General features: G+C 42.2%; 3 protein-coding genes across 3 annotated transcripts in view; all 3 read left to right on the forward strand.

Moving 5' to 3' along the window:
* epha6 (eph receptor A6) overlaps positions 1–1703 on the forward strand; it is a 71658-nt gene extending 69955 nt beyond the window's left edge. The window contains exon 8 of the mRNA XM_035535109.1: positions 118–1703. Within this exon, the coding sequence (XP_035391002.1) occupies positions 118–232 (115 nt within the window). The 3' untranslated portion in view covers positions 233–1703. The remainder of the gene's footprint in view (positions 1–117) is intronic.
* A 239-nt stretch (positions 1704–1942) lies between these two features.
* On the forward strand, positions 1943–8299 carry arl6 (ADP-ribosylation factor-like 6). Its single transcript, XM_027009119.2, has 8 exons — positions 1943–2129; positions 3091–3325; positions 5396–5457; positions 5555–5623; positions 5965–6059; positions 6385–6514; positions 6815–6870; positions 7510–8299. Exons 2-8 carry the CDS (start codon positions 3203–3205, stop codon positions 7533–7535), a joined length of 561 nt encoding a protein of 186 aa, XP_026864920.2. The 5' UTR covers positions 1943–2129; positions 3091–3202; the 3' UTR covers positions 7536–8299.
* Positions 8300–14752: 6453 nt separating this feature from the next.
* slc5a7a (solute carrier family 5 member 7a) lies at positions 14753–22445 on the forward strand. The gene is made up of 9 exons (XM_027008929.2): positions 14753–14842; positions 15072–15314; positions 15728–15841; positions 15986–16141; positions 16390–16538; positions 17282–17425; positions 18538–18691; positions 20113–20330; positions 20455–22445. Exons 2-9 carry the CDS (start codon positions 15128–15130, stop codon positions 21106–21108), a joined length of 1776 nt encoding a protein of 591 aa, XP_026864730.1. The 5' UTR covers positions 14753–14842; positions 15072–15127; the 3' UTR covers positions 21109–22445.
* The last annotated feature ends 2555 nt before the right edge of the window (positions 22446–25000 follow it).

A 25000-nucleotide genomic window follows, 5' to 3' on the forward strand; every position in this document is an offset into this window, starting at 1 on the left:
CCTTTCTCCCAAGTCATGGCATTTTTTCAACAATGTAATATTAAGCAAGGGTCAATTCTCGGGGTATGGAATGTTCAAGCATATATGAGTGTGAAATGTTCTGTGTGCCTTCAACAGTGATGTCAGGGGGATTGGTGTGTCTCTGATCGGCCACCAGAGGAGGATAGTGAGCAGCATACAGACATTGCGACTGCAGCTCCTCCATGTTCAACAGAGTGGCTTCCATGTATGAGACGGACCAGTGAACACACAAGCACGCGCACGCACACACATGCACACACAGACATCACACAGTAACACACACATACACACAGGCAGACTTGGTCTGTCTTACCAAACACACATGAAGAACTGCAAAGCTTTGGTTCGTTCTCAAGACCTTTCAGCTGGCCATTGACGACTTCCAAGTGAATAAGCAATTCAGTGAGAAAGAGCCAGGATGAAAGGACACTCTAGATGTCATAGGTCATTTGTCTTCTGGGTGAGAAATGGACAGCCAATCAGGGTAGCTGCAGTGGACAATGAAAGCATGACACTGTCGCTATGGTGATGTCATCTGTTAATCATCCTACAAGTTCTGTGACTGGCTGGATTCACAGTCCAAGAACCTTTAATAGTATATTTGCTATTTTAATGTAACGCGTATGTGTCTTAAAGAGATATTTATTGTTTATTCATCATGCTACTTCTTGGAGCCTCTGAAATGAGACTGTGGAACTGTTGAATGTCAATGGATTTATATGGCTATTACCCATTATTTATCACACCTGATATTTAAGATGGTATTTATATGTATGTGTATGTGACTTTTTTGTTCTTCGTTTTTATTTATTTACTTTTCCTCAGCAATATGTGCAGTCTTTTCGGAACATCTGAGAAAAGAGCCAAGAGTGGGAGTAGAGAATCGTGTCTTACGCGGTTAAAAGAAAAAAAATCCACACAAAACCATGAACCTCCTCAGGCAGTCTGCCGTGTTGTCCATGACCAGCACTGGGCCTTGTGGAAGACTGAAAGCCATGGTCTTCTGCTTCTGCATGAGACCTGACACATCAAAACTCAAGTTCCAGAATTGTACACACTGGTCTTGACCTTCTTGACCTCGATATGTTCTGCTCTGACGCACTAGATTTATAGAATTCTATAGGATATCGTGGGTTATGAGAGACAGAGAAGATTGTCACCGGTTCTCAAATAGAATACACTCACCGAATGTAGGCTGGTGTGTAGCGAAGAAAACCCTTCATCCCATACACATACATGCACATGCAGAATTTGCAGGTTAGTGCGCTTACCTAACAATAATTTAATATGATGCTCTGTATTGCTTAGTTTGTACACAGAGAGAGAGAGAGAGAGAGAGAGAGAGAGAGAGAGAGAGAGAGAGAGAGAGAGAGAGAGAGAGAGAGAGAGAGTGCCATGCCACAAGCAGGAAATGCACTCATCAGACCTTCAGTTTATGCCTCTTAGGACTTGACCACATGTTCAGGACACTAAGAACTCATGTCTAGACTACTGATGCACACTGGTGAAAGTAGAAAACAGTTCGAACTCCAGCTGATGAGGGGAAACTGGTTTATCAGGTCGGTCCACACTATAATGTATAGTGAATAGTAATCTAATTGTATATTATTTTTTATAATTTATAATGGATTAAAAAGAAGTGAAAGTGGGTTAGGCTGGTTGTTTGTAAAAAATAAAAGATAATGGATGCATTGTGTCTTTTTGTGACTTGGGGGGGGGGGGGGACAAATATAGCAAAAAACTGATTAAACTGGTGATTAATCTATGTACAAAATATATATATATATATATGTTTTTGCTGATTGATTTCACGATCAACAAAGCATAGCTAAGCCTAACCAGAGCCCGTTTGAGCTGCTTTAGCTGCGGCGTGTGAGGGAAAGGCGCGTTCTGAGCACGTCCGCGGGAGAGCGCTCGTCAACAACATCCAGCAGCCCACGCCGGTTTCTAGGCAACGTAAATAAATCCTGCAGTTTACCAAAAAGCGCCGCCACATAACGTTCAGTCGGATTCGTTGTTGCTTGGAGACGAGTGATTAGTTTTAAAGCCCGAGTTAGCGTACGTCGACGCTAACCGCAGCTTTACTGCAGCCAAGACAATACGAAAAGGTAACGTTATGTTCCGTTCCAGCTAAGTCGCTAGCTACCTGCCTGCCTATGAGCAAAATGTTTGTTCAAAACTAGCAATCTGATGCGATTGCTAGAACGGCTGTAGTAAATTACAGATGCGCTTGCTTTGTTTAAGGAACACTAAACTTTGTTAGCTAGCGGGTTAATTAAAATAAACAAATGCAATGTAATCCCGGGATGCTAGCCGGATTCCTGTTCACGTAGCTAGCGATAGTTAGCGAGCCAGTTAGCACGGGTTGTGCAGAAGGAACAAACTAGCTCAGATAGCTAACTAAGATAGCTCAGGCTCGGGATTATGACTGCTAACGTTGTCTTACCAACGTTAGTTAGTGCTGAAACTGTCGTTTTGGGTAATGATAAAACTGATGCTTGAAAATGAAAGGACGTAGGTTAGCTAACCTAGCGATAGTTTGTAAACCTAAGAGAATCTAAAAGCGATAGATACAAATGGTACCAATTCAAATTAACCTGCTTTCTACGATCGTTTCTAGGTGTCTTGAGGGACCAACAAAGCCAAGTATCTAAGATAGCTAAATATGAACAACGGTAGGTTAGGTAACGCTAAATACATAACGACGCCTGCGTTTTAGACAGTTTGTTCGCGGGCGTCGTTATTTAATGCAAGTTGGTTCCTTTCGCACACCGCTGCATAAAATCGGGTCTTATTAAACACATCTAACATTACGGTCGCTAGGTTTTGCAAGAGGTGCGTTATATCATAAGCCAGATGGCCTCGGAGTGCAGGCACATCTGCAGGAGCTGAGACGTGGGTTCCTAACCGCACAGCAGCTACGGACGGTGCTGTTATGCCCCGCTTGCTGCTTGTCTCGTACGGCACAGCTCATTGATTCGGGATCTTTAACTAGCTAGCTAATGACAGCCGATATAAAAAGCTGCAAACGATTACTACAAACGAGCGAGCTAATCCTGTGTTTCCCAGGAACCGTGGTGGCACCGCTGCGTGCTCTCGCCTGTCCCCCAGTCCTTCGGCGCAACGTGCTGCTAATGAACAACCGATAGCGTGCCGCTATCGGCTCCGTCCAAACGGCCACATGGGGCTTCTTGACAAGCTTGCGGGATGGCTCGGCCTGAAAAAGAAGGACGTAAACGTGCTGTGCTTGGGTCTGGACAACAGCGGGAAAACCAGCATCATCAACCAACTAAAGCCGTCCAATGTAGGTGTCAGATTCCCCCTCAGTGGAGACCACCCTGTTTCAGATGACCCCAGTATAATATATTCATCCTGAGCCGCAATAAACATTTGCTTTCTGGCTTATCCATCTGAACTGTAATGTGCACACTGTGCATTTTTAATCCAAATTGAATTAAACTGAAATACTCTACTAGTACACACATTATGCAGCCTGAGCTCTCGTCCCAAAACGCAAAAGATCTGTAAAAATAGCATGATATTTTTATGGGTTTTAACAATTATGGTCACACACACATACAAAAATATTTTACACTGTATGCACATTTAGGCACGTTGTATTTTTGAGGGTTCATTTTATTATTGAACAACTACAGTGCTCTTGGTCAATCCAAAATGTTAAACCTCAAACCTGAATATTTAAGAAAGTAAAAATGAGGTTTTGGCTTTGTTAGGAGAATATCAATTTGAATCATGAAACTAAGTGAGAAATTGAAATCCCCATCTCGTTTATTTTTTATCTGTTGGTGAGAATAACATGCAATTTACAAATAAACACTTCTAACACACATACACATACATATATACACACACATATATAGATAGAGCACGCAACCCTTCCTTTCAATAACAGTTGTAAGGCTTCCATTCATGGAGTTTCTTAATCTGTTAACCAGCAACTTTTTGTGCAGCAGTAACCACAGCCTCCCAGACACTGTTCAGAGAGCTGTACTGTTTTCCTTCACCATAAATCTCCTGTTTAAGAAGGGCCCACAAGTTCTCAAGAGTAGATCAGGTGAGGAAGGTGTCATGATTGTTTCATCTTTAAGGCCTTTACTGGATAGCCACACAATGGAGTACTTGGTCTTCTTGAAAGATGCAGATTTTTCCTGTACCACCCCTTGAAGAAAGTGTCTTCTAAAAACAGGCAGTACGTTTAGAAGTTGATTGAGTCCATCTTCAACCTGAAAAGGTCCAACTAGCTCATCTTTAATAATACCAGCCCACAGCAGTACCCCACCTCCACCTTGCTGGCATCCGAGTCGAAGTGGAGCTCTGTGCCTGTTATGATCCAGCTCATCCATCTGGTCCGTCAGGAGTCACTCTCATCTCATCAGTCTATAAAACCTGAAAAACCTGTCTTCAGATATTTCTTGGCCCAGTCTTGACATTTCACCTTATGTGTCTTGTTCAGTGGTGGTCAGGTTTAAGCCTTCCTTACCTTGCCCATGAGTACTGAACACCTTGTACTTCTGGGCACTCCAAGTACACTGCCGTTCTGTAATATGACAGCACTGGAGGGTTTGATAGTTTCTCAAAAAAAAAAGACCTTTTACAATTTTTGATTTTTCAGAACCAGTTAAATCTCTTTTTTGGCCCATTTTGCCTGAGGAAAAGAAACTGCCTAATATCTAGGCACACCTTGATATAGGGTGTTGATCTCCTGAGGCTGCACCCTCCCTCATTACACAAATACACATCACCTAATGATCGTGTGTGTGTATATGTGTGTGTGTGTGTATGTGTGTTTGTGTGTATATGTGTGTGTGTGTGTATGTATGTGTGTGTGTGTATATGTGTGTGTGGCCAAACGTTTGGCCTACCTGACTATTGGGTTTTCATAAGCTTAAAAGCATTATAATCTAATGGTTTATGTCTAAATATATTTGTAAAACAAATTTTAATAGTGAAAGTTATTTATGAATTAAGTTTCAAGACAAAATATTTATTTGTATATAAAATAATAATAATAATAATGGGTAAAATAAAATAAAATAAACAAATTAAAATGACTTTTCCATACCCCCTCAGTAAATGAGTGTTTCTTGAAGACATCACAGGTGCCTCATGACGCTGGTTAATGATCACCAACAACATGTAAAGTTGTCGTCAGAGTAAAGGGAGGCTACTTAGATATTTGATTAAGTAAAAACAATATCTGGTTAACACAATGAAATTACACATGTGATATTGGTGTGTGTGTGTGTGTGTGTGTGTGTGTGTGTGTGTGTGTGTGTGTGTGTGTGTGTGTGTGTGTGTGTGTGTGTATGCATGCGTTTGGTCAAAATGGTCCACATTAATGGTATTCTTAAAGGCACAGGCCCAGGACATCGTCCCCACCATTGGCTTTAACATAGAGAAGTTCAAGACATCAAGGTAAGCTTTATTGTCACATGTATACTGTGATATGGCTGACAATGTAAACATTTCTTATGTTAAGACAAAAGCAATAACCAGATTGTATTCTTTACAGTCTGTCATTCACAGTCTTTGACATGTCAGGCCAGGGTAGATACAGAAATCTATGGGAGCACTATTACAAGTAAGTAAAACTTTAAACCTTTGCTTTTATTTATTTGATTTTTTTCCTCTTCTGTGCACAAAACTATGTGTAGTAGCTTTTATAATGTTTTTTAAAGTATTGGTTTATCCCTAAGTCTCTAGTTCCTGTATCTCCTCCAGTGGGCTCTGCTCCCCTCCCTCTACTGCTTTTTTTCCTGCTCCAGCACATCTTATTCAAGTCATTACTGGCAAAAGCCGTTCAAAAGCTCTGTAAGCCGGGCTGGAGCTGGGTCAGCTGACCAGTTCACCCTAACCCCATCGAGAGAATCCCGTGTGCGTGTGTGAATGCGTTTTAATCTCTTGTTGTTTCTGTTTGTCCAGGGAGGGTCAGGCCATCATATTTGTAATTGACAGCAGTGATAAGTTGAGAATGGTGGTGGCCAAAGAAGAGCTGGACACCCTCCTTAACCATCCTGGTAAACGGAGAGAATTTGTCCCTGTGTTTTTGTTCCATTCAATTGGATGGTTCCAGAAATTTAAATGGACCATAAAGCCACTTGCTTGGAGAAATGACTTATTTCCCACCGTGCTAGACTCTGTTGTCAGCTTTACCGATTGCTCACCTCATAAAGCAAATGGTAATGCCGACAGCAGAGCATGTGAAATAAATTTCATCCAGTGAATGATTTAGCTTTATGGCCCGCATGTCTCATAACCTTGCAGACTCAACCGGCCCGAGGCCAGAGCAGTCGAGGCTTGGCTTCGCCCGGCGCTGATGTTGCTCCCTCTCTGTGCATGTAGATATCAAGCACAGGAGAATTCCCATCCTCTTCTTTGCTAATAAGATGGACCTGAGAGATGCGCTGTCCTCGGTGAAGGTATCTCAGCTGCTCTGCCTAGAGAACATCAAGGACAAGCCCTGGCACATCTGGTAGGACAACGTTTGGGAGCAGCCCTTTAAAGCTGTGTTTGAGATTTGGCGATAGTTTATGGGTAGCGTGTGCAGATCGGTGGTTACTTTCATAATTTGCATTAGCCTTCTTTAGCCTTCTTTAGCCTTCTTTAACAAGGGTTGGAGAAAGTCCTGATGCACTTAGCAGGGCTCCCAGGCTTGCGTGTGCTTGTCTGTGTACTTACACTCTGCTCTGCAGGCTGTAAACGCGGTTCTGAAGACATTTTAGGTATTTGTGACCTGTCCGAATCCTAACCAGAACACGCATCTGCTTTTCAGCGCTAGTAACGCTGTCCAGGGGGAAGGCCTGCAAGAGGGAGTCGACTGGCTACAAGGTACGGAGTCAGATCAATCTGTCTGTGTCCCTTTGCACATGAATCAGTTGTGTTTTTCAAGGCTGCTTTGACTACACCGAACTAGACGAGTGAGCTGAATTCGGAGGGTTTCCAGGGTTTACTTTATTCTCTTAAAATAGAAGTGATTGTGACCTTGGTGTTTTGTTCATTTTCTCCAGATTGTGAGTATTATTTCCCCACTCGCACCTCCCAAAAAACTCACTGTCAGTAATGACCACAGTTGTCATCTGCAGCATTTAGTTACATTTGTTTGCTCTTTTTCATTAATGGAACAAATTGCACTGTAAGCATTTTTAGTCGAACATCCCAGGGGTAGCCCAGTACACTGTTATCTTGAGTTTTTGAGGTTAGGCTGTAACCTCAGCGCAGTCCCAAGCGATCAGATGTTTCCAAAATGATATCCGTTATATTTTCTACAACACATGTTAAATTGCCAGACTCCCACACAAGCAGATATTGTGTTCTCCAGCCCTGTGTTTCCACCCTCGTTTCAGTCTGTAACGGGAAGCCCTATTTTGAGCCCCAAATTGTCCAGCATTTGTCATGCCTTGAATCAGAGCTTGTCACTTGGATGTAGGGGCGGGTGTGTTGATATTTTGAAGTTTCTTTCCCAACCAGATCAAATCAAGACAATGAGAACGTGAAGCACTCCTAGCAAAAGGAGGAGAAGCGCCACCGCTCACGGCCATGACAGCGTCGACGTCACGGCCGCCAGCACGAGCTCAACCCCTCCTGCCCCCGCAGCCGTCAAATTAAGCCTGACCTATGACCTTCAACATGTGGGCGTAATGGACCGTCTGTAGCAACCTGCGCGCAAAAGCTCAGGCTTTGGTAGTGTAAGATGCCGAGGCCCTTACACCTCATGTCTTTTGTGCCATCTTAGATGGTCTGCCTTTATAATAGGCACCCAGAAAGGTCAGACTTTCTAGTTTTGCTAGCGGCTCTCAAAATGTAATGAATTTGCAACTGCTTTTATGCCTCAGCCAAAAAGCACACTCCCCGTAATATCAACTCATTTGGCTGCCAGACAAGAAACTAATCAAAAACTCATCAAAATAAGGCAAACTCGTGTCCTTCGTCTAGTCTGGCATTCTTTTTCCAGACTCTGGCGTCACACTGCCCGGTGTGGTGTTCGGTGGTGTTGGCACGTGCTGGAGCACAAAAAACATGAATGTGTGCAGGGCAGCAGGGAGCCAGCAGAGAATGTGTGTGGTTGCTCAGGGGAGCAAAATGTTCATCACATCCCCACAGGAAACATTTTCCTTCTGTTTTTTCCCTTTGTTTTCATTTGTGTGAACAAGGATTTAGAAAAGGTCTGATTGTGCTACTGTGTTTACAGCTGAGATTAGTTCTAGTGTATTTACAGTACATATATAAAAAAATATATATATATAATATATATATATATATATATATATATATATATATATATATATATAACTTGGATTTTTTTTGTTTGTTTGCTTATATACCTAATTTCATAAGTACTAGCAAAAATATGTTTTTCATGTTACACATGTAGATTTGGCTGTGACTTGTCTGTAAAGGAATGTTTTTGATGTTTAATGCTTAAATGAAATGTCCCATTCAGTTTGTATATCAAAACTGTTGTAGTCGGATGTTTAAAGAGTAAATAGTCTTTAAGTAAAAACCATTTGTCTCATTTGATCATTTGTTATTCCACTGACAGAAGGGGTATAATGTGTAACATGCTTAGTGTATGTGAAGACCCTGTAAGCTGAGTTCTGAATAAGTTAAAAATGGACTTCCTGATAAGGGTAGCTGAGTAATGAGATAATAGATGAGCAGCACTGGCTGAGGGAACCTGGGGCAGGATCGAACTGGTAGGTAGGAGGACGAAATTAATACAGACTCAGACTCTGTGGGTGCAGAGTGAGTCGAACTGTTCAGAATGATGAGGAGACAGCCATGAAGTGCTGGTAGACCACATTAACATTGTCACTGACAGATTTAAAGAAAAGCATCACAGCATTAATAGTGGCTAATGTAGGTTGCTTCAGCGAATTATTCATGGTGGCAAAGAGGTTTTGGGGTTGACCACTGCCTCTACTGATGAGACAGTACTAGTGAGCACAGGGAGAAGCCTTTAACATATCCTGGTACTTCAGCAGATGGTCCCTGTAGGCCACTGCGTGGACAGCAAGTCTATGAGAGGAGTCTTAAAAGGAGCAGAACTAGTGAAGGCTTTGAAAACACCGGAGTCGTCTGTAAAGAAGGAAGACTGTTTTGGTGTCCAGGGTGTGAGGGGTCAGCAATGATTTTCTGTGCTGTGGTTTGTGAAGGTTGTGTTTGGTGAGAGAGCTGCACCCTATGATGGCTGCACTGGACCTGCCACTCCTGGGCTAGGAGGAACACTTTCAGTTGCAGTAAGAAGTACAGCGTCTGCTTAGGCTTTTCTCACAGTCGATGTCGGACTTTGGGTCTCTGGTGATTGTACTTCCTAGCCATTTTTTTTGCAGGTAGTTTTGTCCAGAATGTTGAGGGTGGGTGTGGGTGGGTCATCTATTCTGTATCTCCAAACAGCTGAAATTACTTTAGAGGTCTGTGTTCAAGGCCATTATGAAGTACAGGCAATGAGAACAACCCTCCTTCCTAGGTAATACACAGCAAAATACACATTCTTACTCTCCTCTCTGTTCTGGGGACTAGTACTCACACTCTGTCTCCACTCTCTGGTGTCTTGCCCTGCCTGTAGAATATACAGAGGCTGTATGAACTCCAACCTCTTGGTCAATATTCTTCCTAATCCCAGCACTGCACTTCTACTGCAGGTAAAATGTTCAAAAGTTCAAAGGTTGTATTCTGTAAAATAACTAAAACATACTATAAATTACTGTAGATGTCAACCACTGTTTGATCCAGATTAACACATTAAAAACCCGACACTGTGGGTCTACATCAGGCCGCTGGTTGGGAGGAAAGGTCTCCAGCCTGACTTTTGTGCCCAGAAGCTCGTGTTACCTCAGTACACTGGACTGCTTCCAGAACAGCTGATGACCGGGACTGTTCCACAGCCTCAGTCCTGCGAAAGGTCTTTGCATTACAATGTAGGTAGTCCTCTAGGGTCACCTAGAGCTCCCAGTCACCTAGGGCTCCCATGAATGACAAATACAAATGAAATGGATGTGTAGCTGTCAAATAACGTATTCTTCAATATACATTTACATTTTAAAAAAAGCTTATCTGCTACTGTAGCAATTATGTTTATTAACCTTATTGCAGCACCACCCCCAATCATGGTTGTAATGGTTTGGTCCGTGTTTTTACCTAATGACATCACTGTGTGAATGCAGGCCGGTGTTTGCAAGCAAATAAGATATAGCTACTGTGCTTATTGTGGATAAGATGTGTTTTAAAATGATTGAGTGAGTGTTGACAGAAGGAGAAATAAGTCATCTGAGCAGAGCAGTGAAGCACAAAAAGAAGGGGGCTAGCAGAAACTTTCTCACTGCTCTCCTGAAATTAACTACTATTTTTACTAATTTTACTATTTTACTATTACTACTATTAATCAGAATAGACTGCTGCCAGACAGACCCTGCAGACAGTACATAATGCTAGCACAAACGTTTGTATAAACTAGTCATGTACATTTAGACTCTTTATAAAGAGTTCAAATCAGCTCACCTCACCTAAAAGAACCTGCTCTTACAACCTCCAAATGGCGTTTCATTCACTCACGTTTCTGTGAGTTCAATGCTTCAGTGAGTTCAAACTTAGCAACAATAATTTATAGCACATTATTTACAACATTAATTAAAATGTGAGTGTGAAAGAAACATTTCAGTGTTGCTGCAAGATATTAAATCTAAGGCATGAAAATGAAGTTTTACTTGAGGCTTTTGCTGCACTACAAGTGAGGGAGTTACAGGATGTAACTATTTCACACATCCTAATTCTTCTCTACAATGCTTCTATCATTCACTTAAAAGAGCCAACTCAAAGAATAACACAGGGGGCACGCTTGTCTTTTACCTGGGGCCCCAAAATAACTAAATCTGCCCCTGCTCCTGGTTAATCAGATGGATTTCCCTCATTAAGGCTTCCAAGGCAACAGTGGGTGTTGAAAAGACACCAAAGACAGCAGCATATAATCAGGAGCCCATCTGTCACCACAGGAGCACTCCCAGATGAAATCCCATATTACTCCCCAACATGGAAAAATACTGTCGAATGCTCTGTGCTCCTGTGCTTGAGACCCAGGTTCAGGTGTCTGATAAAGTGTGTTAAAAATAAGGGGAGGCACATTTGCAGTGAAAAGTCAGACATGCATACAAGTGAAGCTCTTTTCACTCCCATCTGGTAAGGCTGGTTCCAGATGTTCAAGTCAATGGGCTGGTTAGCAGTACCTGAATAACTCATACAGTCCCAGCCAACTCTTCTAATGATGAATAACATTTAAGGCACATTTGCATGCCATGCCTGACTTAGACTGCAGTATGTGTTGGTGACCAAATCCATGAGCACACATCAAAGGTTTGCCTGAAAAAAGCACATGAAACTGGTGTCGAATGTCACCTCTTGTAACTGAATCAGGTGATTCTTGAAGTGGATCTCACATGTTGTTGAACAAAAGTGTTTATCTACATCAAAGGTTAATGTAAATTAAAAATTTACCCCCCCCCCCCCCCCAAAAAAAAAAAAAAAAAAAAAAAAAAAAAAAAAACATACATACATAAAACATAAAAATGAACGACCCCTGGACGTGACGGTCTCTATGGACAGTAAAAGTGGGCTGTATATTAATATTATTATGAATAATTTTATTATATTATTAAATTCCTAATGTAAACTCAATCTACTGATTACAGACGGATCACCTTCCTAACATACATAACGCCGAGATAGTAGCGCGAACTAACCCTAAATTACACTGAAAAGAATAATGGCGAGTGTTATTGTTAAACAGTGTGTTTGTGTAAAATGTTGCCTCGTTTTTATAATCTCCACTTACTTGATTTCATAAAGATCAGGTTTTCTTCTTCCGAATGCGGTTTTGCTTTAAGCCACTAGGCAGCATCACCACACCGTGGGCTGTCCGTAAACTGGACATGTAGCCCCTCTTACGACTGAACAAGAAGCCTCTCTTACGACTGGACATGTAGCTTCACTAACGACTAGACAAGTAGCTTCACTAACGATTACACAAGTAGCCTCTCTTACGACTGGACATGTAGCTTGACTAACGACTACACAAGTAGCCTCTCTTACGACTGGACATGTAGCTTCACTAACGACTACACAAGTAGCCTCTCTTACGACTGGACATGTAGCTTCACTAACGACTACACAAGTAGCCTCTCTTACGACTGGACATGTAGCTTCACTAACGACTACACAAGTAGCCTCTCTTACGACTGGACATGTAGCTTCACTAACGACTAGACAAGTAGCTTCACTAACGACTGCACAAGTAGCCTCTCTTACGACTGGACATGTAGATTCACTAACGAATACACAAGTAGCCTCTCTTACGACTGGACATGTAGATTCACTAACGAATACACAAGTAGCCTCTCTTACGACTGGACATGTAGATTCACTAACGACTAGACAAGTAGCCTCTCTTACGACTGGACATGTAGATTCACTAACGAATACACAAGTAGCCTCTCTTACGACTGGACATGTAGATTCACTAACGAATACACAAGTAGCCTCTCTTACGACTGGACATGTAGATTCACTAACGAATACACAAGTAGCCTCTCTTACGACTGGACATGTAGATTCACTAACGACTAGACAAGTAGCCTCTCTTACGACTGGACATGTAGCTTCACTAACGATTAGACAAGTAGCCTCTCTTACGACTGGACATGTAGATTCACTAACGAATACACAAGTAGCCTCTCTTACGACTGGACATGTAGCTTCACTAACGATTAGACAAGTAGCCTCTCTTACGACTGGACATGTAGCTTCACTAACGATTAGACAAGTAGCCTCTCTTAAGACTGGACATGTAGCTTCACTAACGACTAGACAAGTAGCCTCTCTTACGACTGGACATGTAGCTTCACTAACGACTGGACAAGTAACATTCCTTACGACTGTACAAGTAACATTCCTTATGACTGGACATGTAGCTTCCCTTACGAGTGGAAAAGGGTCTCAGTTGAATTATCTGAAGTGCACTGTTGAAAAGAATTTATGAGAAAAATCTTTATGACCGGGTGTCCAGTTAAAAATTTCAACTTTGATAAAAACACTGATCTAAGCAACTATTGGTGATGTCCAAGGGCAAATGTGTCTTAATTTCACGATTTACCCTCAGTGACCAGCGCTTCTGGTTATGCTTTTAGAATTGATGAAAAGTTCTCGACAGTTCAGGCTGCACCATATTTATGAAATTACTGAGCTGAAATTTTTTTTAGTGTTGACTGCGATCTGAATGTTTTTAAAACTGACTAGAGAATTGAGCGCTCATTTGCACACTTCAAAGAGCACGAGACAGATGTGCAACACGCTCATTAAATCCTCCCGGTTTCACGCGCTGTGTATTGGCAGCGCGCGCCAGGACAGTGCAGAGACTTCTATAAACAGAAGACTCGAGACTAGCCAGTGCCCACCAGACTGGTTTAACACCCGACCAGCTGTTTCCCCCAATATATTTAATATTCTCCAAGGTTGTGCTAAAAGACAAGGTCAGCGGTTTCAGGAAAAGAACATTTTGTTCGCGGACCTGCATAAGGAAAGGACTGAACTGGCGTTGAAGAGAGTGAGCTTGGTCAAACGTCGTCTTTTCTAGTGAACTCTAACATCTGTTTGGGAGGTGTTTTCTGTGCTGGGTGAACTTAATTGGAACATTCTTGGCAGGCTGTCAAATTGTCCTCCGTCTTAAATTAGTCGACTCATCCGAGGCGTGTTTGGGTAGGCGAAGTTGGAGCCCTGTCACCGTTAAATTGGCTCATTCAAAAAAGTTTCTCGCCTCGTATTTTACAGAGCCGTTAAATTAATCTTTTTTTTCCCCTGCTACCGTAATCAATTAGACTATAACTGTAAATATAAAAACATTGCTCACACCGTGTATTTTTTTTAGACCTGTCAAATACGGTCGAAGGACACACAAGCATGCAGTTGAAGAAGGGATTGCTTTTGCTATGTAAGAAAGGGTCTCAGTCGTCCCTGTTTTAAGATGGATCTGACAATGCTCGATGGCAGCCGACTACCATTTGCATAATTAAAATGACTGTAAACAATTATACTTAAAGAGACTCCTAAATGTTCATGATGCTTCTTCACTTGTGTTCAAGTATCTTCTTGTTTTCTGTTTAGTTTGATTTATTCCAAGCATGATTCAAGTATAAAGTGTTCAGATATACAATAGAGTGTGCAAATTGCAAAGGAAACAGAATATCAACAGAATATCATTTGTCATTTATCAAGCCAGAATTGTTTTGGGACTGCGCCTAGTCCATTACATATCCTAATTTGCCGGGTGGACTTGTTTCGCCTTTTCAGAACCACGGACAGCGCCTTCGTTCCCGTTAGCGTTTAATCAGAAGATGCAGATGCAGTGGTTGGGGCTACCACGACACGTCACTGTTTGCATGACGAAACGAGTCACTAAACATCATTGAGAATTTTAAGAATGAAAACGATCCAAACCACTCTTACTGATTTACAGCGCTTGCTAATTTAAGTTGACCGCATCACAAAAACTGGATAAGTTCCAGTGACGCGCGAATAATTTGCACGACCTTATATCTTTATTTGGAAATAGGCCTCCATTCACAACTCTCTGACGTTCGCGTTCATCAAACCTCTGACGAAACATGGTCTCATATAAGATTCCGAGTAACGCATTCTTCATCGGAAAAGTGCGGGACTGCTCTTTTCCAAGGGCGATTATTGTGCTCTTTGCGTTTCCATTTGGACAGTTAGTTTTCGGTACGTGGTATCTGTTTGGAGCTACATACGACAAAAGGTAAGGCACACTTTGTTTTTTAAGAAAGTAAAAATGTAAAATGACTTTCCTATATGTATATATTCTTAAAAGGTGGTGACAATTTTCTAAACCAAGTTCTAATTTCAAGACCTTTCTTTCAACATTTATGTGATGAAAAAATAACTCTCGTTTTGTAATTTTTTATTTTCAATACAGATACTTTTCAACTGTTGAATACCTCTTTATCTACGTACATTTCCACTCCCAGGTCTCAGTGACATTCGGTTCTTTGGAAGCACAGCGACTTTAGTAGAGAGAAGACCAATGGCAGGCATACATGTCGAAGGTTTGGTGGCGATCGTCTTGTTCTACGCGCTGATCCTTGCAGTAGGAATATGGGCTGCCTGGAAGAACAAGAACTCCGGGATGGAAGAAGGAGGTGACCGGAGTGAGAGCATCATGGTTGGGGGAAGAGACATTGGATTATTTGTGGGAGCATTTACTATGACCGGTAGGATTCATTCGGAAATGAATGTACTGTTATATATCTTATTATAATTCCTGTTATAAAATTAATCTTATCCATTTTTTTTTACTTTTCTTACTTCTACATCGCAACTTGAATGATTTGTTTGTTTTTACCTACCAAAATAGTTAAAATAGTTTTTAATTTTTTTAAAGCAGCCACTGAAAGTGTCAACAAATGTAAAAATTTAAAGCCATATTATTAACAAATGGCGAAAGACGTGAACTTTATTTCTTATATCGTCCAGTTACTGATACATGTTTAGTCTAGTACCAAAGTAAACCAAACCAGTACTTGTCCGTTTCCTCTGTTTATTTGTGGAATTAACATTCTGGAACTGTCACATCAGTATTTAAGATTTGCTTTTATACCAACTTCTTGCCGACTCATTTGCCCAGCGACGTGGGTTGGAGGGGGCTACATCAACGGGACGGCAGAGTACGTGTATCTCCCAGGGTACGGCTTGGCTTGGGCGCAAGCTCCTTTTGGATACGCGATGAGTCTCGTACTGGGTAGGCTGTCTGTGTTTTCTCCCGGCATGAAGACTTTATTTATTTATTTATTTATTTATTTATTTATTTATTTTGCAGAGTTAACGCTCTTAAAAGTGCCATTCCGTTCACCTCACCGCTTCTTCTTTCGCTGCCCTGGTCCAGGTGGTCTGTTTTTCGCGAAGCCGATGCGCTCCCGAGGTTACGTCACCATGCTCGACCCTTTCCAGCAGCTGTATGGTAAGCGGATGGGCGGGCTGCTCTTCATCCCCGCGCTAATGGGCGAGATATTCTGGTCTGCAGCCATCTTTTCGGCCCTCGGTAAGGATGCAATTAACTATCCCTCTGCTACGTGCGCGGGGGGAAAAACGCAGATCTTTAGTCTTACTTTATTCTTTAGTTTTACTACTTAGGTCTTTCTGTTTTCAGGTTAATTCATTAAAAAAAAGAAGAATTAAAAAGAATACTCGTAACACCTTTTCTGAAAGTAAAGGTCAGGCACATTCAACAATTCATTATTAATAGCCCCCCCACACAGGCTTCCTTATTATAGATCACTGTTTTAACAGGGGCGACATTGAGTGTAATCGTGGACATCGACATCAACATGTCTGTGATCATCTCGGCCTTCATAGCCATTTTCTACACGCTGGTGGGCGGAGTCTACTCTGTGGCTTATACGGATGTGGTTCAGCTCTTTTGCATCTTCTTGGGGCTGGTAGACATTTATCTCTCTCACTTCACGGTGTTTGTTGGACATGTGTTCAGCTTTTATTATGAAAAGTTTAGGTTTTTATGCAAGGCTGTTCACCTCTAAGCCATTGTGCATTGTTCTTTCCTACATGTGGTCTAAGTGACCTGTTGTTTTCAACGTTAATATCTGGGTAGGTGGAGCAGATCTTGCTTTTGCATAGTGACTTCTAATATGAAGGAGACACCAAGGCTGGATTCCATAAACTGAAGTTGGGTCCCCAATGAATTGTTTGTTTTAACAGTGCTACATACATTTGTTTTGTTTTTGGCAGCCCAGCACAGTATAATGACATCCTAAACTGAAACATGAATTTATTTAATGCGTGATCTGATTTAGTATGTTCATTAATGTATTTCAGTAGGGTTCAAGAACTCTTTTCATACAGTTACATATAGCGCATTCACATTCCACAAATAATTTCCAGAATTAATACATCAAACTCTTGAACTACAGAAAAATATTCTTAGAACATCAAGAGCCCTCAAGAACAGATTCACATAAAGGGTGACCAGATAAAAGCAGACATACCCAGGAACTAGGAATACTTAAAATACTTAAATAATTTTTCACAAATGCTGTAATATATTTTGTGCTGCTGAAGTGTAAAATATGAAAATGTATAGTCTGTACAGGGATAAATACAAGTTGGACTGAGGACCCAAAACTGCCTATGAAACCAAAAGAAAACCATTGTGCTCACTCTGCAGTGGATCAGCATCCCCTTCGCACTGTCCAATCCTGCTGTGTCTGACATCGGAGTGAGCGCAGTGCGGGAAATCTACCAGGAACCTTGGCTAGGGGACATTCAAAGTGCAGACCTGTGGATGTGGATTGATGACTTCTGCCTTCTGGTGAGTTCACTTAGTCATGCATTGTTGCTGGTCATGACACTCACTGAACTGGGACATTTTCCTAAACCACGTGTTTACCAGCACAAAGAAACCAGCTCAGGACTTAAAAAACAGAAAGACATGCGGTCATTTTTGTGGGTGTTTCATATATAAGAAACAAGAATGCACTACAGACCAGTAACCCAATCCATAAAATCATATAAAGATGGACAAATGTGTTAAAGAAGAAAAGCTTGGTCTTAATGTTAGCACTAACACACCCTCCCAAAATATGAGAAGACATCAGTACGATATTCAATCTGAATTAGTTGAAGTGTGTGCCATGCTAATGTAATTGAAATTTGCAGCCTGTTTCAAATGGAACAAAACACTCAGGTATGACCCTGTTCTAATACACAGGGAGCTGATATGTATTCCTAAATGTCAAGGACTTGTAACAGCATACAGTGATTTTCACAATAAGATTCTGTAAATGAAAAACATGAGATGCCGACATCTGTCACGTAATTCAAGTGTACAACTCACAAATGTGCCTAAGGAAAGAGTCACTCAGTCAAAAGATAGTAAAGAGTGTTAGTATGTTTCAGTGTGGAGAAACCAGAATTTAAATCAAGGTAAATAATGTACTCATTATGAAAGATATAACAGTGTACTTACTATAATGTGATGTTGAAGACATTAGTACGCAGTGTTGTTCATCTACACTCACTGGCCACTTAATAAAGAACTGTGTAAGCATACCATTACAGACTGGAGCCTGTCTGTAGACATTCACACTTTGTCATCCACAATATACCATGTTCCTCATTGGTCAGCCACACTACACCATGTTCCTGATTGGTCAGCCACACTATACCATGTTCCTGATTGGTCAGCCACACGATGCCATGTTCCTGATTGGTCATTATATGAATGGCAAACCAATTGTCACACAGCAGAGACTTTGAGATGGTGGTGGTATTACCCTGGTATGAGTGAATCAGGGACAGCAGTGTTGCTGGGAGTTTAATGCATGTCCATATGGCTTGAGAGTGGTCTACTAGTATTGCTGTGTAGTCTGTTAACAGCTTGCTGTTTGGTGTCTGTATTTACTATGCCGTTCTTGTTCCTAGATGTTCGGGGGAATACCCTGGCAGGTCTATTTTCAACGGGTTCTTTCTGCCTCTTCAGCTACCTATGCTCAAGTCCTCTCCTTCACGGCTGCTTTCGGCTGCCTCATCATGGCCGTGCCCTCCGTGCTGATCGGAGCCATTGGCGCCTCTACGGGTGAGCTGAAGTGTTTTGAGCACCAGTAATGCCCAGTAAGGCTCAGCTACTCTTTGGACCTTTGGTAGAAGGCCCAAACTGGACAGCAAACCAATAGTACAGCTGAACCAACGAGCTGGAAAGTATGGGCTTGCCCAACCCTGACTCTGTCAATCTGCCCTTCAGTTTAGTTTCAATAAAGTTAATGTCACTCACCTAGTACACTTCATTACATTAAGGCCAACAGGTGTAGACTAGTTTAACTAGCTCAAGATTAGCTTTTTTTGCTGTTGTTATTTAGCTTTTTTGCCTGTCAGCAGGCCGTTTTCCATATGCTGCGAACAGGCTATCATGTCACTGATCAAAGAACATACTGGCGGATGTTTTGCTAATCTGATGGGTACTATCTGTTGCTTTGTGTCAGACGTTCCCATTGTAGAACATCTGTAGCCCCAGTCAGCTAGCCAAACTAATAAATCAATGTGTATCTAAGCAAAGGTGCTCTTTTGACTTTTGAGGAACTACTTTACTTTATCAGTGACAGCACACTCAAATATCTTTGCTGTTTCATGGCTGCATAAATGCTAGCTCTGTGAGCAGCCAGCCCTGACACATCACTCCAATTTGCTGAAAAGACCGCACTGACGGATACCCAAAGAATACATCCCTAAAGGAATGAACGGCTTTAACGGATATTTCAGTAGCTCCTTATCTGCTCTATAATACCTTCTTCGCAGACGTTCCATCTTCCCCAATTCACAAATGAGTCATGTAACCAACTCAGTCAGGTGGGAGTAGTATTTCTACTGCATCACCTCCTCAGGCTTCTCCCTGCTAACAGCCTCAACACTACTGGACCATGAATGTGCCGGTGATTACGCACCAGCTGCTAAACCTCACACGGGAAAAACCATCTGACTGCTGCTGTCTGATTTCTCTAAAATGCGCTCTCATGAGAAGGAGGTCTCCCCCCGCTTGTTTAGACCCTGGGTGGTGGTCATGTCCCCGTCAGATCTCTAAAGAAATGTGTAAATAACAACAGCTGGTCTCCTTCATCCATTATTGAGGGGCTCATCCATTTAACGATGTGAACTCTGTAAATATTACATCTGAGGCTTCAGCTCTGAGGAATCAGATTTAATCTACTGATTTTCACCATCAAAGACACAGTGTGGAACTGATGCTTTAACTGGTAGGGATAGGGATGCACTGCTATAACTAGACTTTAAATTAGATAAACTTGGGATGTAGCAGATATGTGGATATGCAGCTAGAATAGTTGTCTACATATTGCCAGTGCTGAATAGGGTTTTTGCTCATATGATTTAATGCTTGGGGTGTAGACTGGTGTAGTTACCTCAGAGTAATTATATCATAATGTGTGGTCTATGGGCTAAAGACCATATTGCATCATGGAAATCGTCTCTCACTTTTTATTGTAGACTGGAATCAGACGAGCTATGGATCAGTCCCTCCGATGATGAAAGACCAGTCAGAAATGATTCTTCCAATTGTATTGCAGCACCTCTGCCCACCTTTTGTCTCTTTCTTCGGGCTGGGGGCAGTCTCTGCTGCAGTGATGTCATCTGCTGATTCATCTATCCTTTCAGCCAGTTCCATGTTCGCAAGGAACATCTATCAGCAAGCTTTCCGCCAGTCGGTAAGCACCTGTCTGGTGTTACATAAAATAATGTCACTGAGTATCTTCAGCTGTCATAGACATCTTTGAAGAATAGACATATACACTATATATTGCCACCATGGCATGTTGGTCCCCTCTGTAGGCTGCAGACTACGAGATCGTGTGGGTCATGAGGATCTCCATCTTTGTGTTCGGGGCCGCTGCCACGGCTATGGCCCTGCTGACAGGCACTGTGTATGGTCTCTGGTACCTGAGCTCCGACCTGGTCTACGTCATCATCTTCCCTCAGCTCCTCAGCGTGCTGTTCATACGAGGCACCAACACCTACGGCTCAGTGGCCGGCTACGTCTTCGGCCTGATCCTCCGCATCGGCGGTGGCGAGCCCTACCTCAAGCTGCCTCCTTTCATCTACTACCCTGGCTGGTACATCAAAGAGAAGGTCCTTCACAACACGAAGGAGGTGGAGTACTTAGTGGTGCAGAAGTTCCCCTTCAAGATGACCTCCATGCTGGCTTCTTTCCTGAGTAACGTAGTCTTCTCCTACCTGTTCAAGTACCTGTTCGAGAGCGGCAAGCTCTCGGCCAAATACGATTTCCTGGATGCGGTGGTGGCCAAGCACAGTGAGGAGATCATGGACAGGACCACGCTGGTGAACAGGAATGTAATCGGGTTGTCCGAGATGGCCCCGGTGCGGCCGCGTCTCAGTGTCACGCTGGCCACCACCTTCACCAGGAAGGAGACCCTCACTGAAGAGGATGACTACAGCCCCGAGTCACCCAGTCATGAGAATGAGTAGAGGCCTTTGCCTTTCAAGTTCAGACAAGGTCCTCGACCGCAACAATGAGAAGGACAGTGCCTCTCCTGAGACGTAAAGAAACACTGTGCTTCCACGAGGACGAGAGAAGGACCTGTTCAGTTTTGCTTTAGCCATACATGTGTTGGATTTTCCATTGCTGCTACAGGAAGAGTATAAGATATGCAACATTTGGTTCTCCATGACAGAACAACAAAGTAGGAATAAATGTGGAGAAAACAGCAGACACATCATGCCAGGTCTGCTACAGGTTCTGCTTTACGGAATAACATCTGTATGGTATGTATGAAACTACTGAACTCTTTTGTTCCACTCTCCTCTGAAAAAGAAGTCCAAATACTGTGAGCACACACTATATATGGTGAGGCAATAGCAATAGTCATTTCTCTGGTCCTAATTCCAGGTCAGGGTTTATTTAAATAACTTAAACAGAAAAAATATACTGTGTGTCAGCATAGAGGTTGAAGGAATATTATACCTAAAAAAACCCTTGTTAGATATTAGTACAGTTCGGCTTAGTGTCCTGTCATAAAAATGTTTTAAGGAAAAAAAAAAATTGTTACCTGTTTCATAAATGTAACAAGTGATGTAGTTTCAGCCAACAAGAAACCCTAATAAAATATGTGGCGTAAGTGTGTGCAATATACGGCAAAACTGAAAACAGGGTGGGGATACATAACATCGCAGCTGCCTTAACTAGCTGCATTGTTTAAGAGGAGAAGATCTGATGCTGAATAAGAATTGGTGCATTGTTCCTTACGTAGTGCACATCATAAGGCATGTGCTATACTGCACGTAGTGCACTACATCCCCTACATAGTACTACATCCCCTACATAGTGTCTTATTCTTATTCTGCATTGGGCACAAACTAATGTCTTTTACTCCCTGCATGGGAGTGGGGGGTTCATGTAAAACTGAGTGTGATATTATGCAAATGGTTCAGCAGCCACTTTGTTAAGACTTGGAAATTAATGTATCTGGTGCAAAACATTTACCTAATGTAATACTCGAAAGGGATCTGTGCTGTATTATTGTGTGACCCTCAAACTCATAGATGTTACCGTTAGCAGAAGCTGCTGTATCTGGTTTGAGCCTGAATCAGTACCCGTGATAACTTTCATTTGATGATACAGATTTTCTTTTTGTGATGTATATATTTATATTTATATATTTTAAAAAAAAGTACAAATGAATATTGTAATTTGAATGTGCTGGTAGAGTTATTGAGTTTGGTGATAAATAGCTTTAGTCCAAAAAATCTCTATTTATTTATTTATTTATTTATTTATTTATTTTCGCTCAAAGGGATTATAAATGTAGAACCAATCAATATAAATAAATTATATTATTAAAATGTTGAACGATTATGTCTCTTTTTTATGTGGCATCTAAGTTAAAGTTCAACACGTTTTCTGTTTTCAGAACACAATTTTCATGTGACAAATATATATTTATTTTCCTTCAACTCAGCCTGCGTTCCAACACTGCACTGTTGCGATTTAGATGCCCGTTCTGCAGTAGCATACAAACTAGCCTGATCTGGACTCTGCTGGCACGGGGAGGCGGCCTCCAAAACAAGTGTATGGCCAATAAACACGACAGACTTGGTGATGCCAACTCACCGTCCCTTCACCCTCCAAAGTCACTATGAGGGGAGGAAGAATGTCCTAAAAATATCCCCCTCGGTGTCTCTATCGTTGGAAGTGCTGCACTGGTTGTGATGGGGTGGAAGGTACGCCGCGCGGGGGGAGGGGTGTGGATCGGACCTCTTAATGCAATCACTCTTCTTCTGCTGCAACAGGACGGTGAAGGTTGGGGGTTGGTGGTGATGACGATGACGACAACGGCGAAGCCGCCCCGCCCTCTCCCCCGCGTCTCCCCCGCGTCTCCCCCGCGTCCTCTCTTATGTCCTTGTATCTAAAAGTTTAATCCAATTAAGTCTCTGAGGCAGGAGATGCCAGAGATCCCATTCCTGGAGAACAGTGAAGTGCACTTGCCATGATTAATAACCCGAATATAAAAAAAAAATCTACATCAATAAATGAATTTGCCAGGGTTTAGCCAAGCATCCGGATCTTTCAGATGAGGGGGCGCGCGCAGACATCAGAACAGCATCTGGGTATGTCCCGCGTGTACACCAAGACAGGGAGACGGGCTTTGAATTGCACGGGCTTCATGCTTTTGTACGGAGCAATTTAATGGGAAAAATATCACAGGCGTTGCTGCATTTCTGAGACACCTGGAGTGCTTCGTCCAGGGCGTACACTATGCCTGGTCTGTGTCATCAAAGGTGTAAAATGCTTGTGTATATCAGTTGCACATTTCTTGTCCTGCCTCTGCCAGTGACTCAGTGTAATGATGGAGGCTTAAAAATCTCCCTTGAAATATGGAACTTCCGATTCAATCAGCTTTAAGATAAAGAAGGAACACGTGTCCCGTTTTATAGTCTAATCAATCTCCTTACAGCAGGGTTAAGGGTTTTAGCGCCGAGTCTGACAGCAGCAAGTTGAAGCGTCTTTGCTGGATAGCCATCGCATACGCATCCGTACACATCTGGAAACTTCTCTTACATTTTCAGATCACACTAAATAAATATATCATTAAAGGTTGCTTTTATAACATTTTCAGAATGAAGCGTTTAACAATCTGTGGCATTTTCAGCCTTTAACCAGAAAAAAAGCAAGGAAAAAATCTTTAAACATGCAACCCCAAACAAAATCCCAATCAAGGCATCTTAAAGGAATTGGCATTTAAGTCCTCCAGATTAATTTTTTTTTAAGGTGTGTTGTACAAGGCCAGTGTGGCACACCCCCTTTTCACTTAACATCTTAGCACTGCCTTACTTAACAGTGATGTCTTTTGAGTATCCGTCCTGGAAGGCATCCGCTTTAGCCAAGGAGGCAGTATAATCTGATTGCCCCTCATTAAACCTGGTGGGGTAATAAAGACCGCTGCAAAATGCAGTCTTGAGCTTTTCCAGAAGATGTGAGGTATAATGTCATCAGACTGATAAGAAACTGCTGGAGCAAAGACTTGCATGTGAAGAGATCTGACATATAGCAGAGCGCAGCGTTTATCTCTCTGTACCTTAAAGGTTTCGTTTGGTCCAGGACTCAAAACATTTGCGTAGTCTCTCTCCCATTATCATGGGCGAAGCCACCAAACCTTAGCTGAAACCTGTCCCTAACCGATGTGTAATTCTGCCATGAACGCAGTCATCTATACAACATGCATGTGAGGTGTTTCCTAAATGATGGGTATAAAATGTCTCTCAACCACTGTTCTACCACCCCACTGATAAGGTCACATAATAGACAGATACTGTATGGTGTAAGGGTCATAGGTCAAAATAAGTATGAGATGAAGTTACATTTTACACGTTAACCACTCCACACCTCCAGTGGAACTTCACCGTACAGTGATATGCTGTATTTTCACATGCACAGGCTTCAGTAATATACAGTAATATACAGACAGTCTGTTGCCAGTGTGAATTGTACTGAATTCTCGATCCAGTTTGAATTCTAAATGTTCCTTTTTTTCACATATGCCAAAATATGTGAATATCCTCTCTCTCGGCTTCCGGACACGTGCGGCTGGCAGGCTGACCGCTGACCATCCGAGTGTCACGCTTTGTTTTTCTTCATCCTGTCATTCTGCATGGCCCTCTCTTGTCTCCCTGGATGTCCAAATCGTGGGACCTCCCTCCTCGCACAGTTCATCGCTCCCTCATTCTCTCGTTCCCAATGACAGCAGGGTTGTGCCATGGCTGTCATCATGGAGCCAGAGCCTGGAGACTCTTTTTTTGTGTGTGTGTGTCTTTCTTGCGTTTCTTTTTTTTTGCAAACGCTGGGCGACTGGAGGCCCTGCCC

The sequence above is a fragment of the Electrophorus electricus genome, chromosome 16 (genome assembly GCF_013358815.1).
Source record: "Electrophorus electricus isolate fEleEle1 chromosome 16, fEleEle1.pri, whole genome shotgun sequence".
Lineage (NCBI taxonomy): Eukaryota > Metazoa > Chordata > Actinopteri > Gymnotiformes > Gymnotidae > Electrophorus > Electrophorus electricus.

Bases quoted from the DNA above. Each gene is read 5' to 3' on its own strand.
- arl6 (XM_027009119.2), top strand. From the start codon at position 3,203: ATGGGGCTTCTTGACAAGCTTGCGGGATGGCTCGGCCTGAAAAAGAAG. The intron at 3,326-5,395 runs GTAGGTGTCAGA...GTATTCTTAAAG, and splicing joins ACCAACTAAAGCCGTCCAAT to GCACAGGCCCAGGACATCGT. The intron at 6,060-6,384 runs GTAAACGGAGAG...CTGTGCATGTAG, and splicing joins CACCCTCCTTAACCATCCTG to ATATCAAGCACAGGAGAATT.
- slc5a7a (XM_027008929.2), top strand. From the start codon at position 15,128: ATGGCAGGCATACATGTCGAAGGTTTGGTGGCGATCGTCTTGTTCTAC. The intron at 15,315-15,727 runs GTAGGATTCATT...TCATTTGCCCAG, and splicing joins GGGAGCATTTACTATGACCG to CGACGTGGGTTGGAGGGGGC. The intron at 20,331-20,454 runs GTAAGCACCTGT...TCCCCTCTGTAG, and splicing joins AGCAAGCTTTCCGCCAGTCG to GCTGCAGACTACGAGATCGT.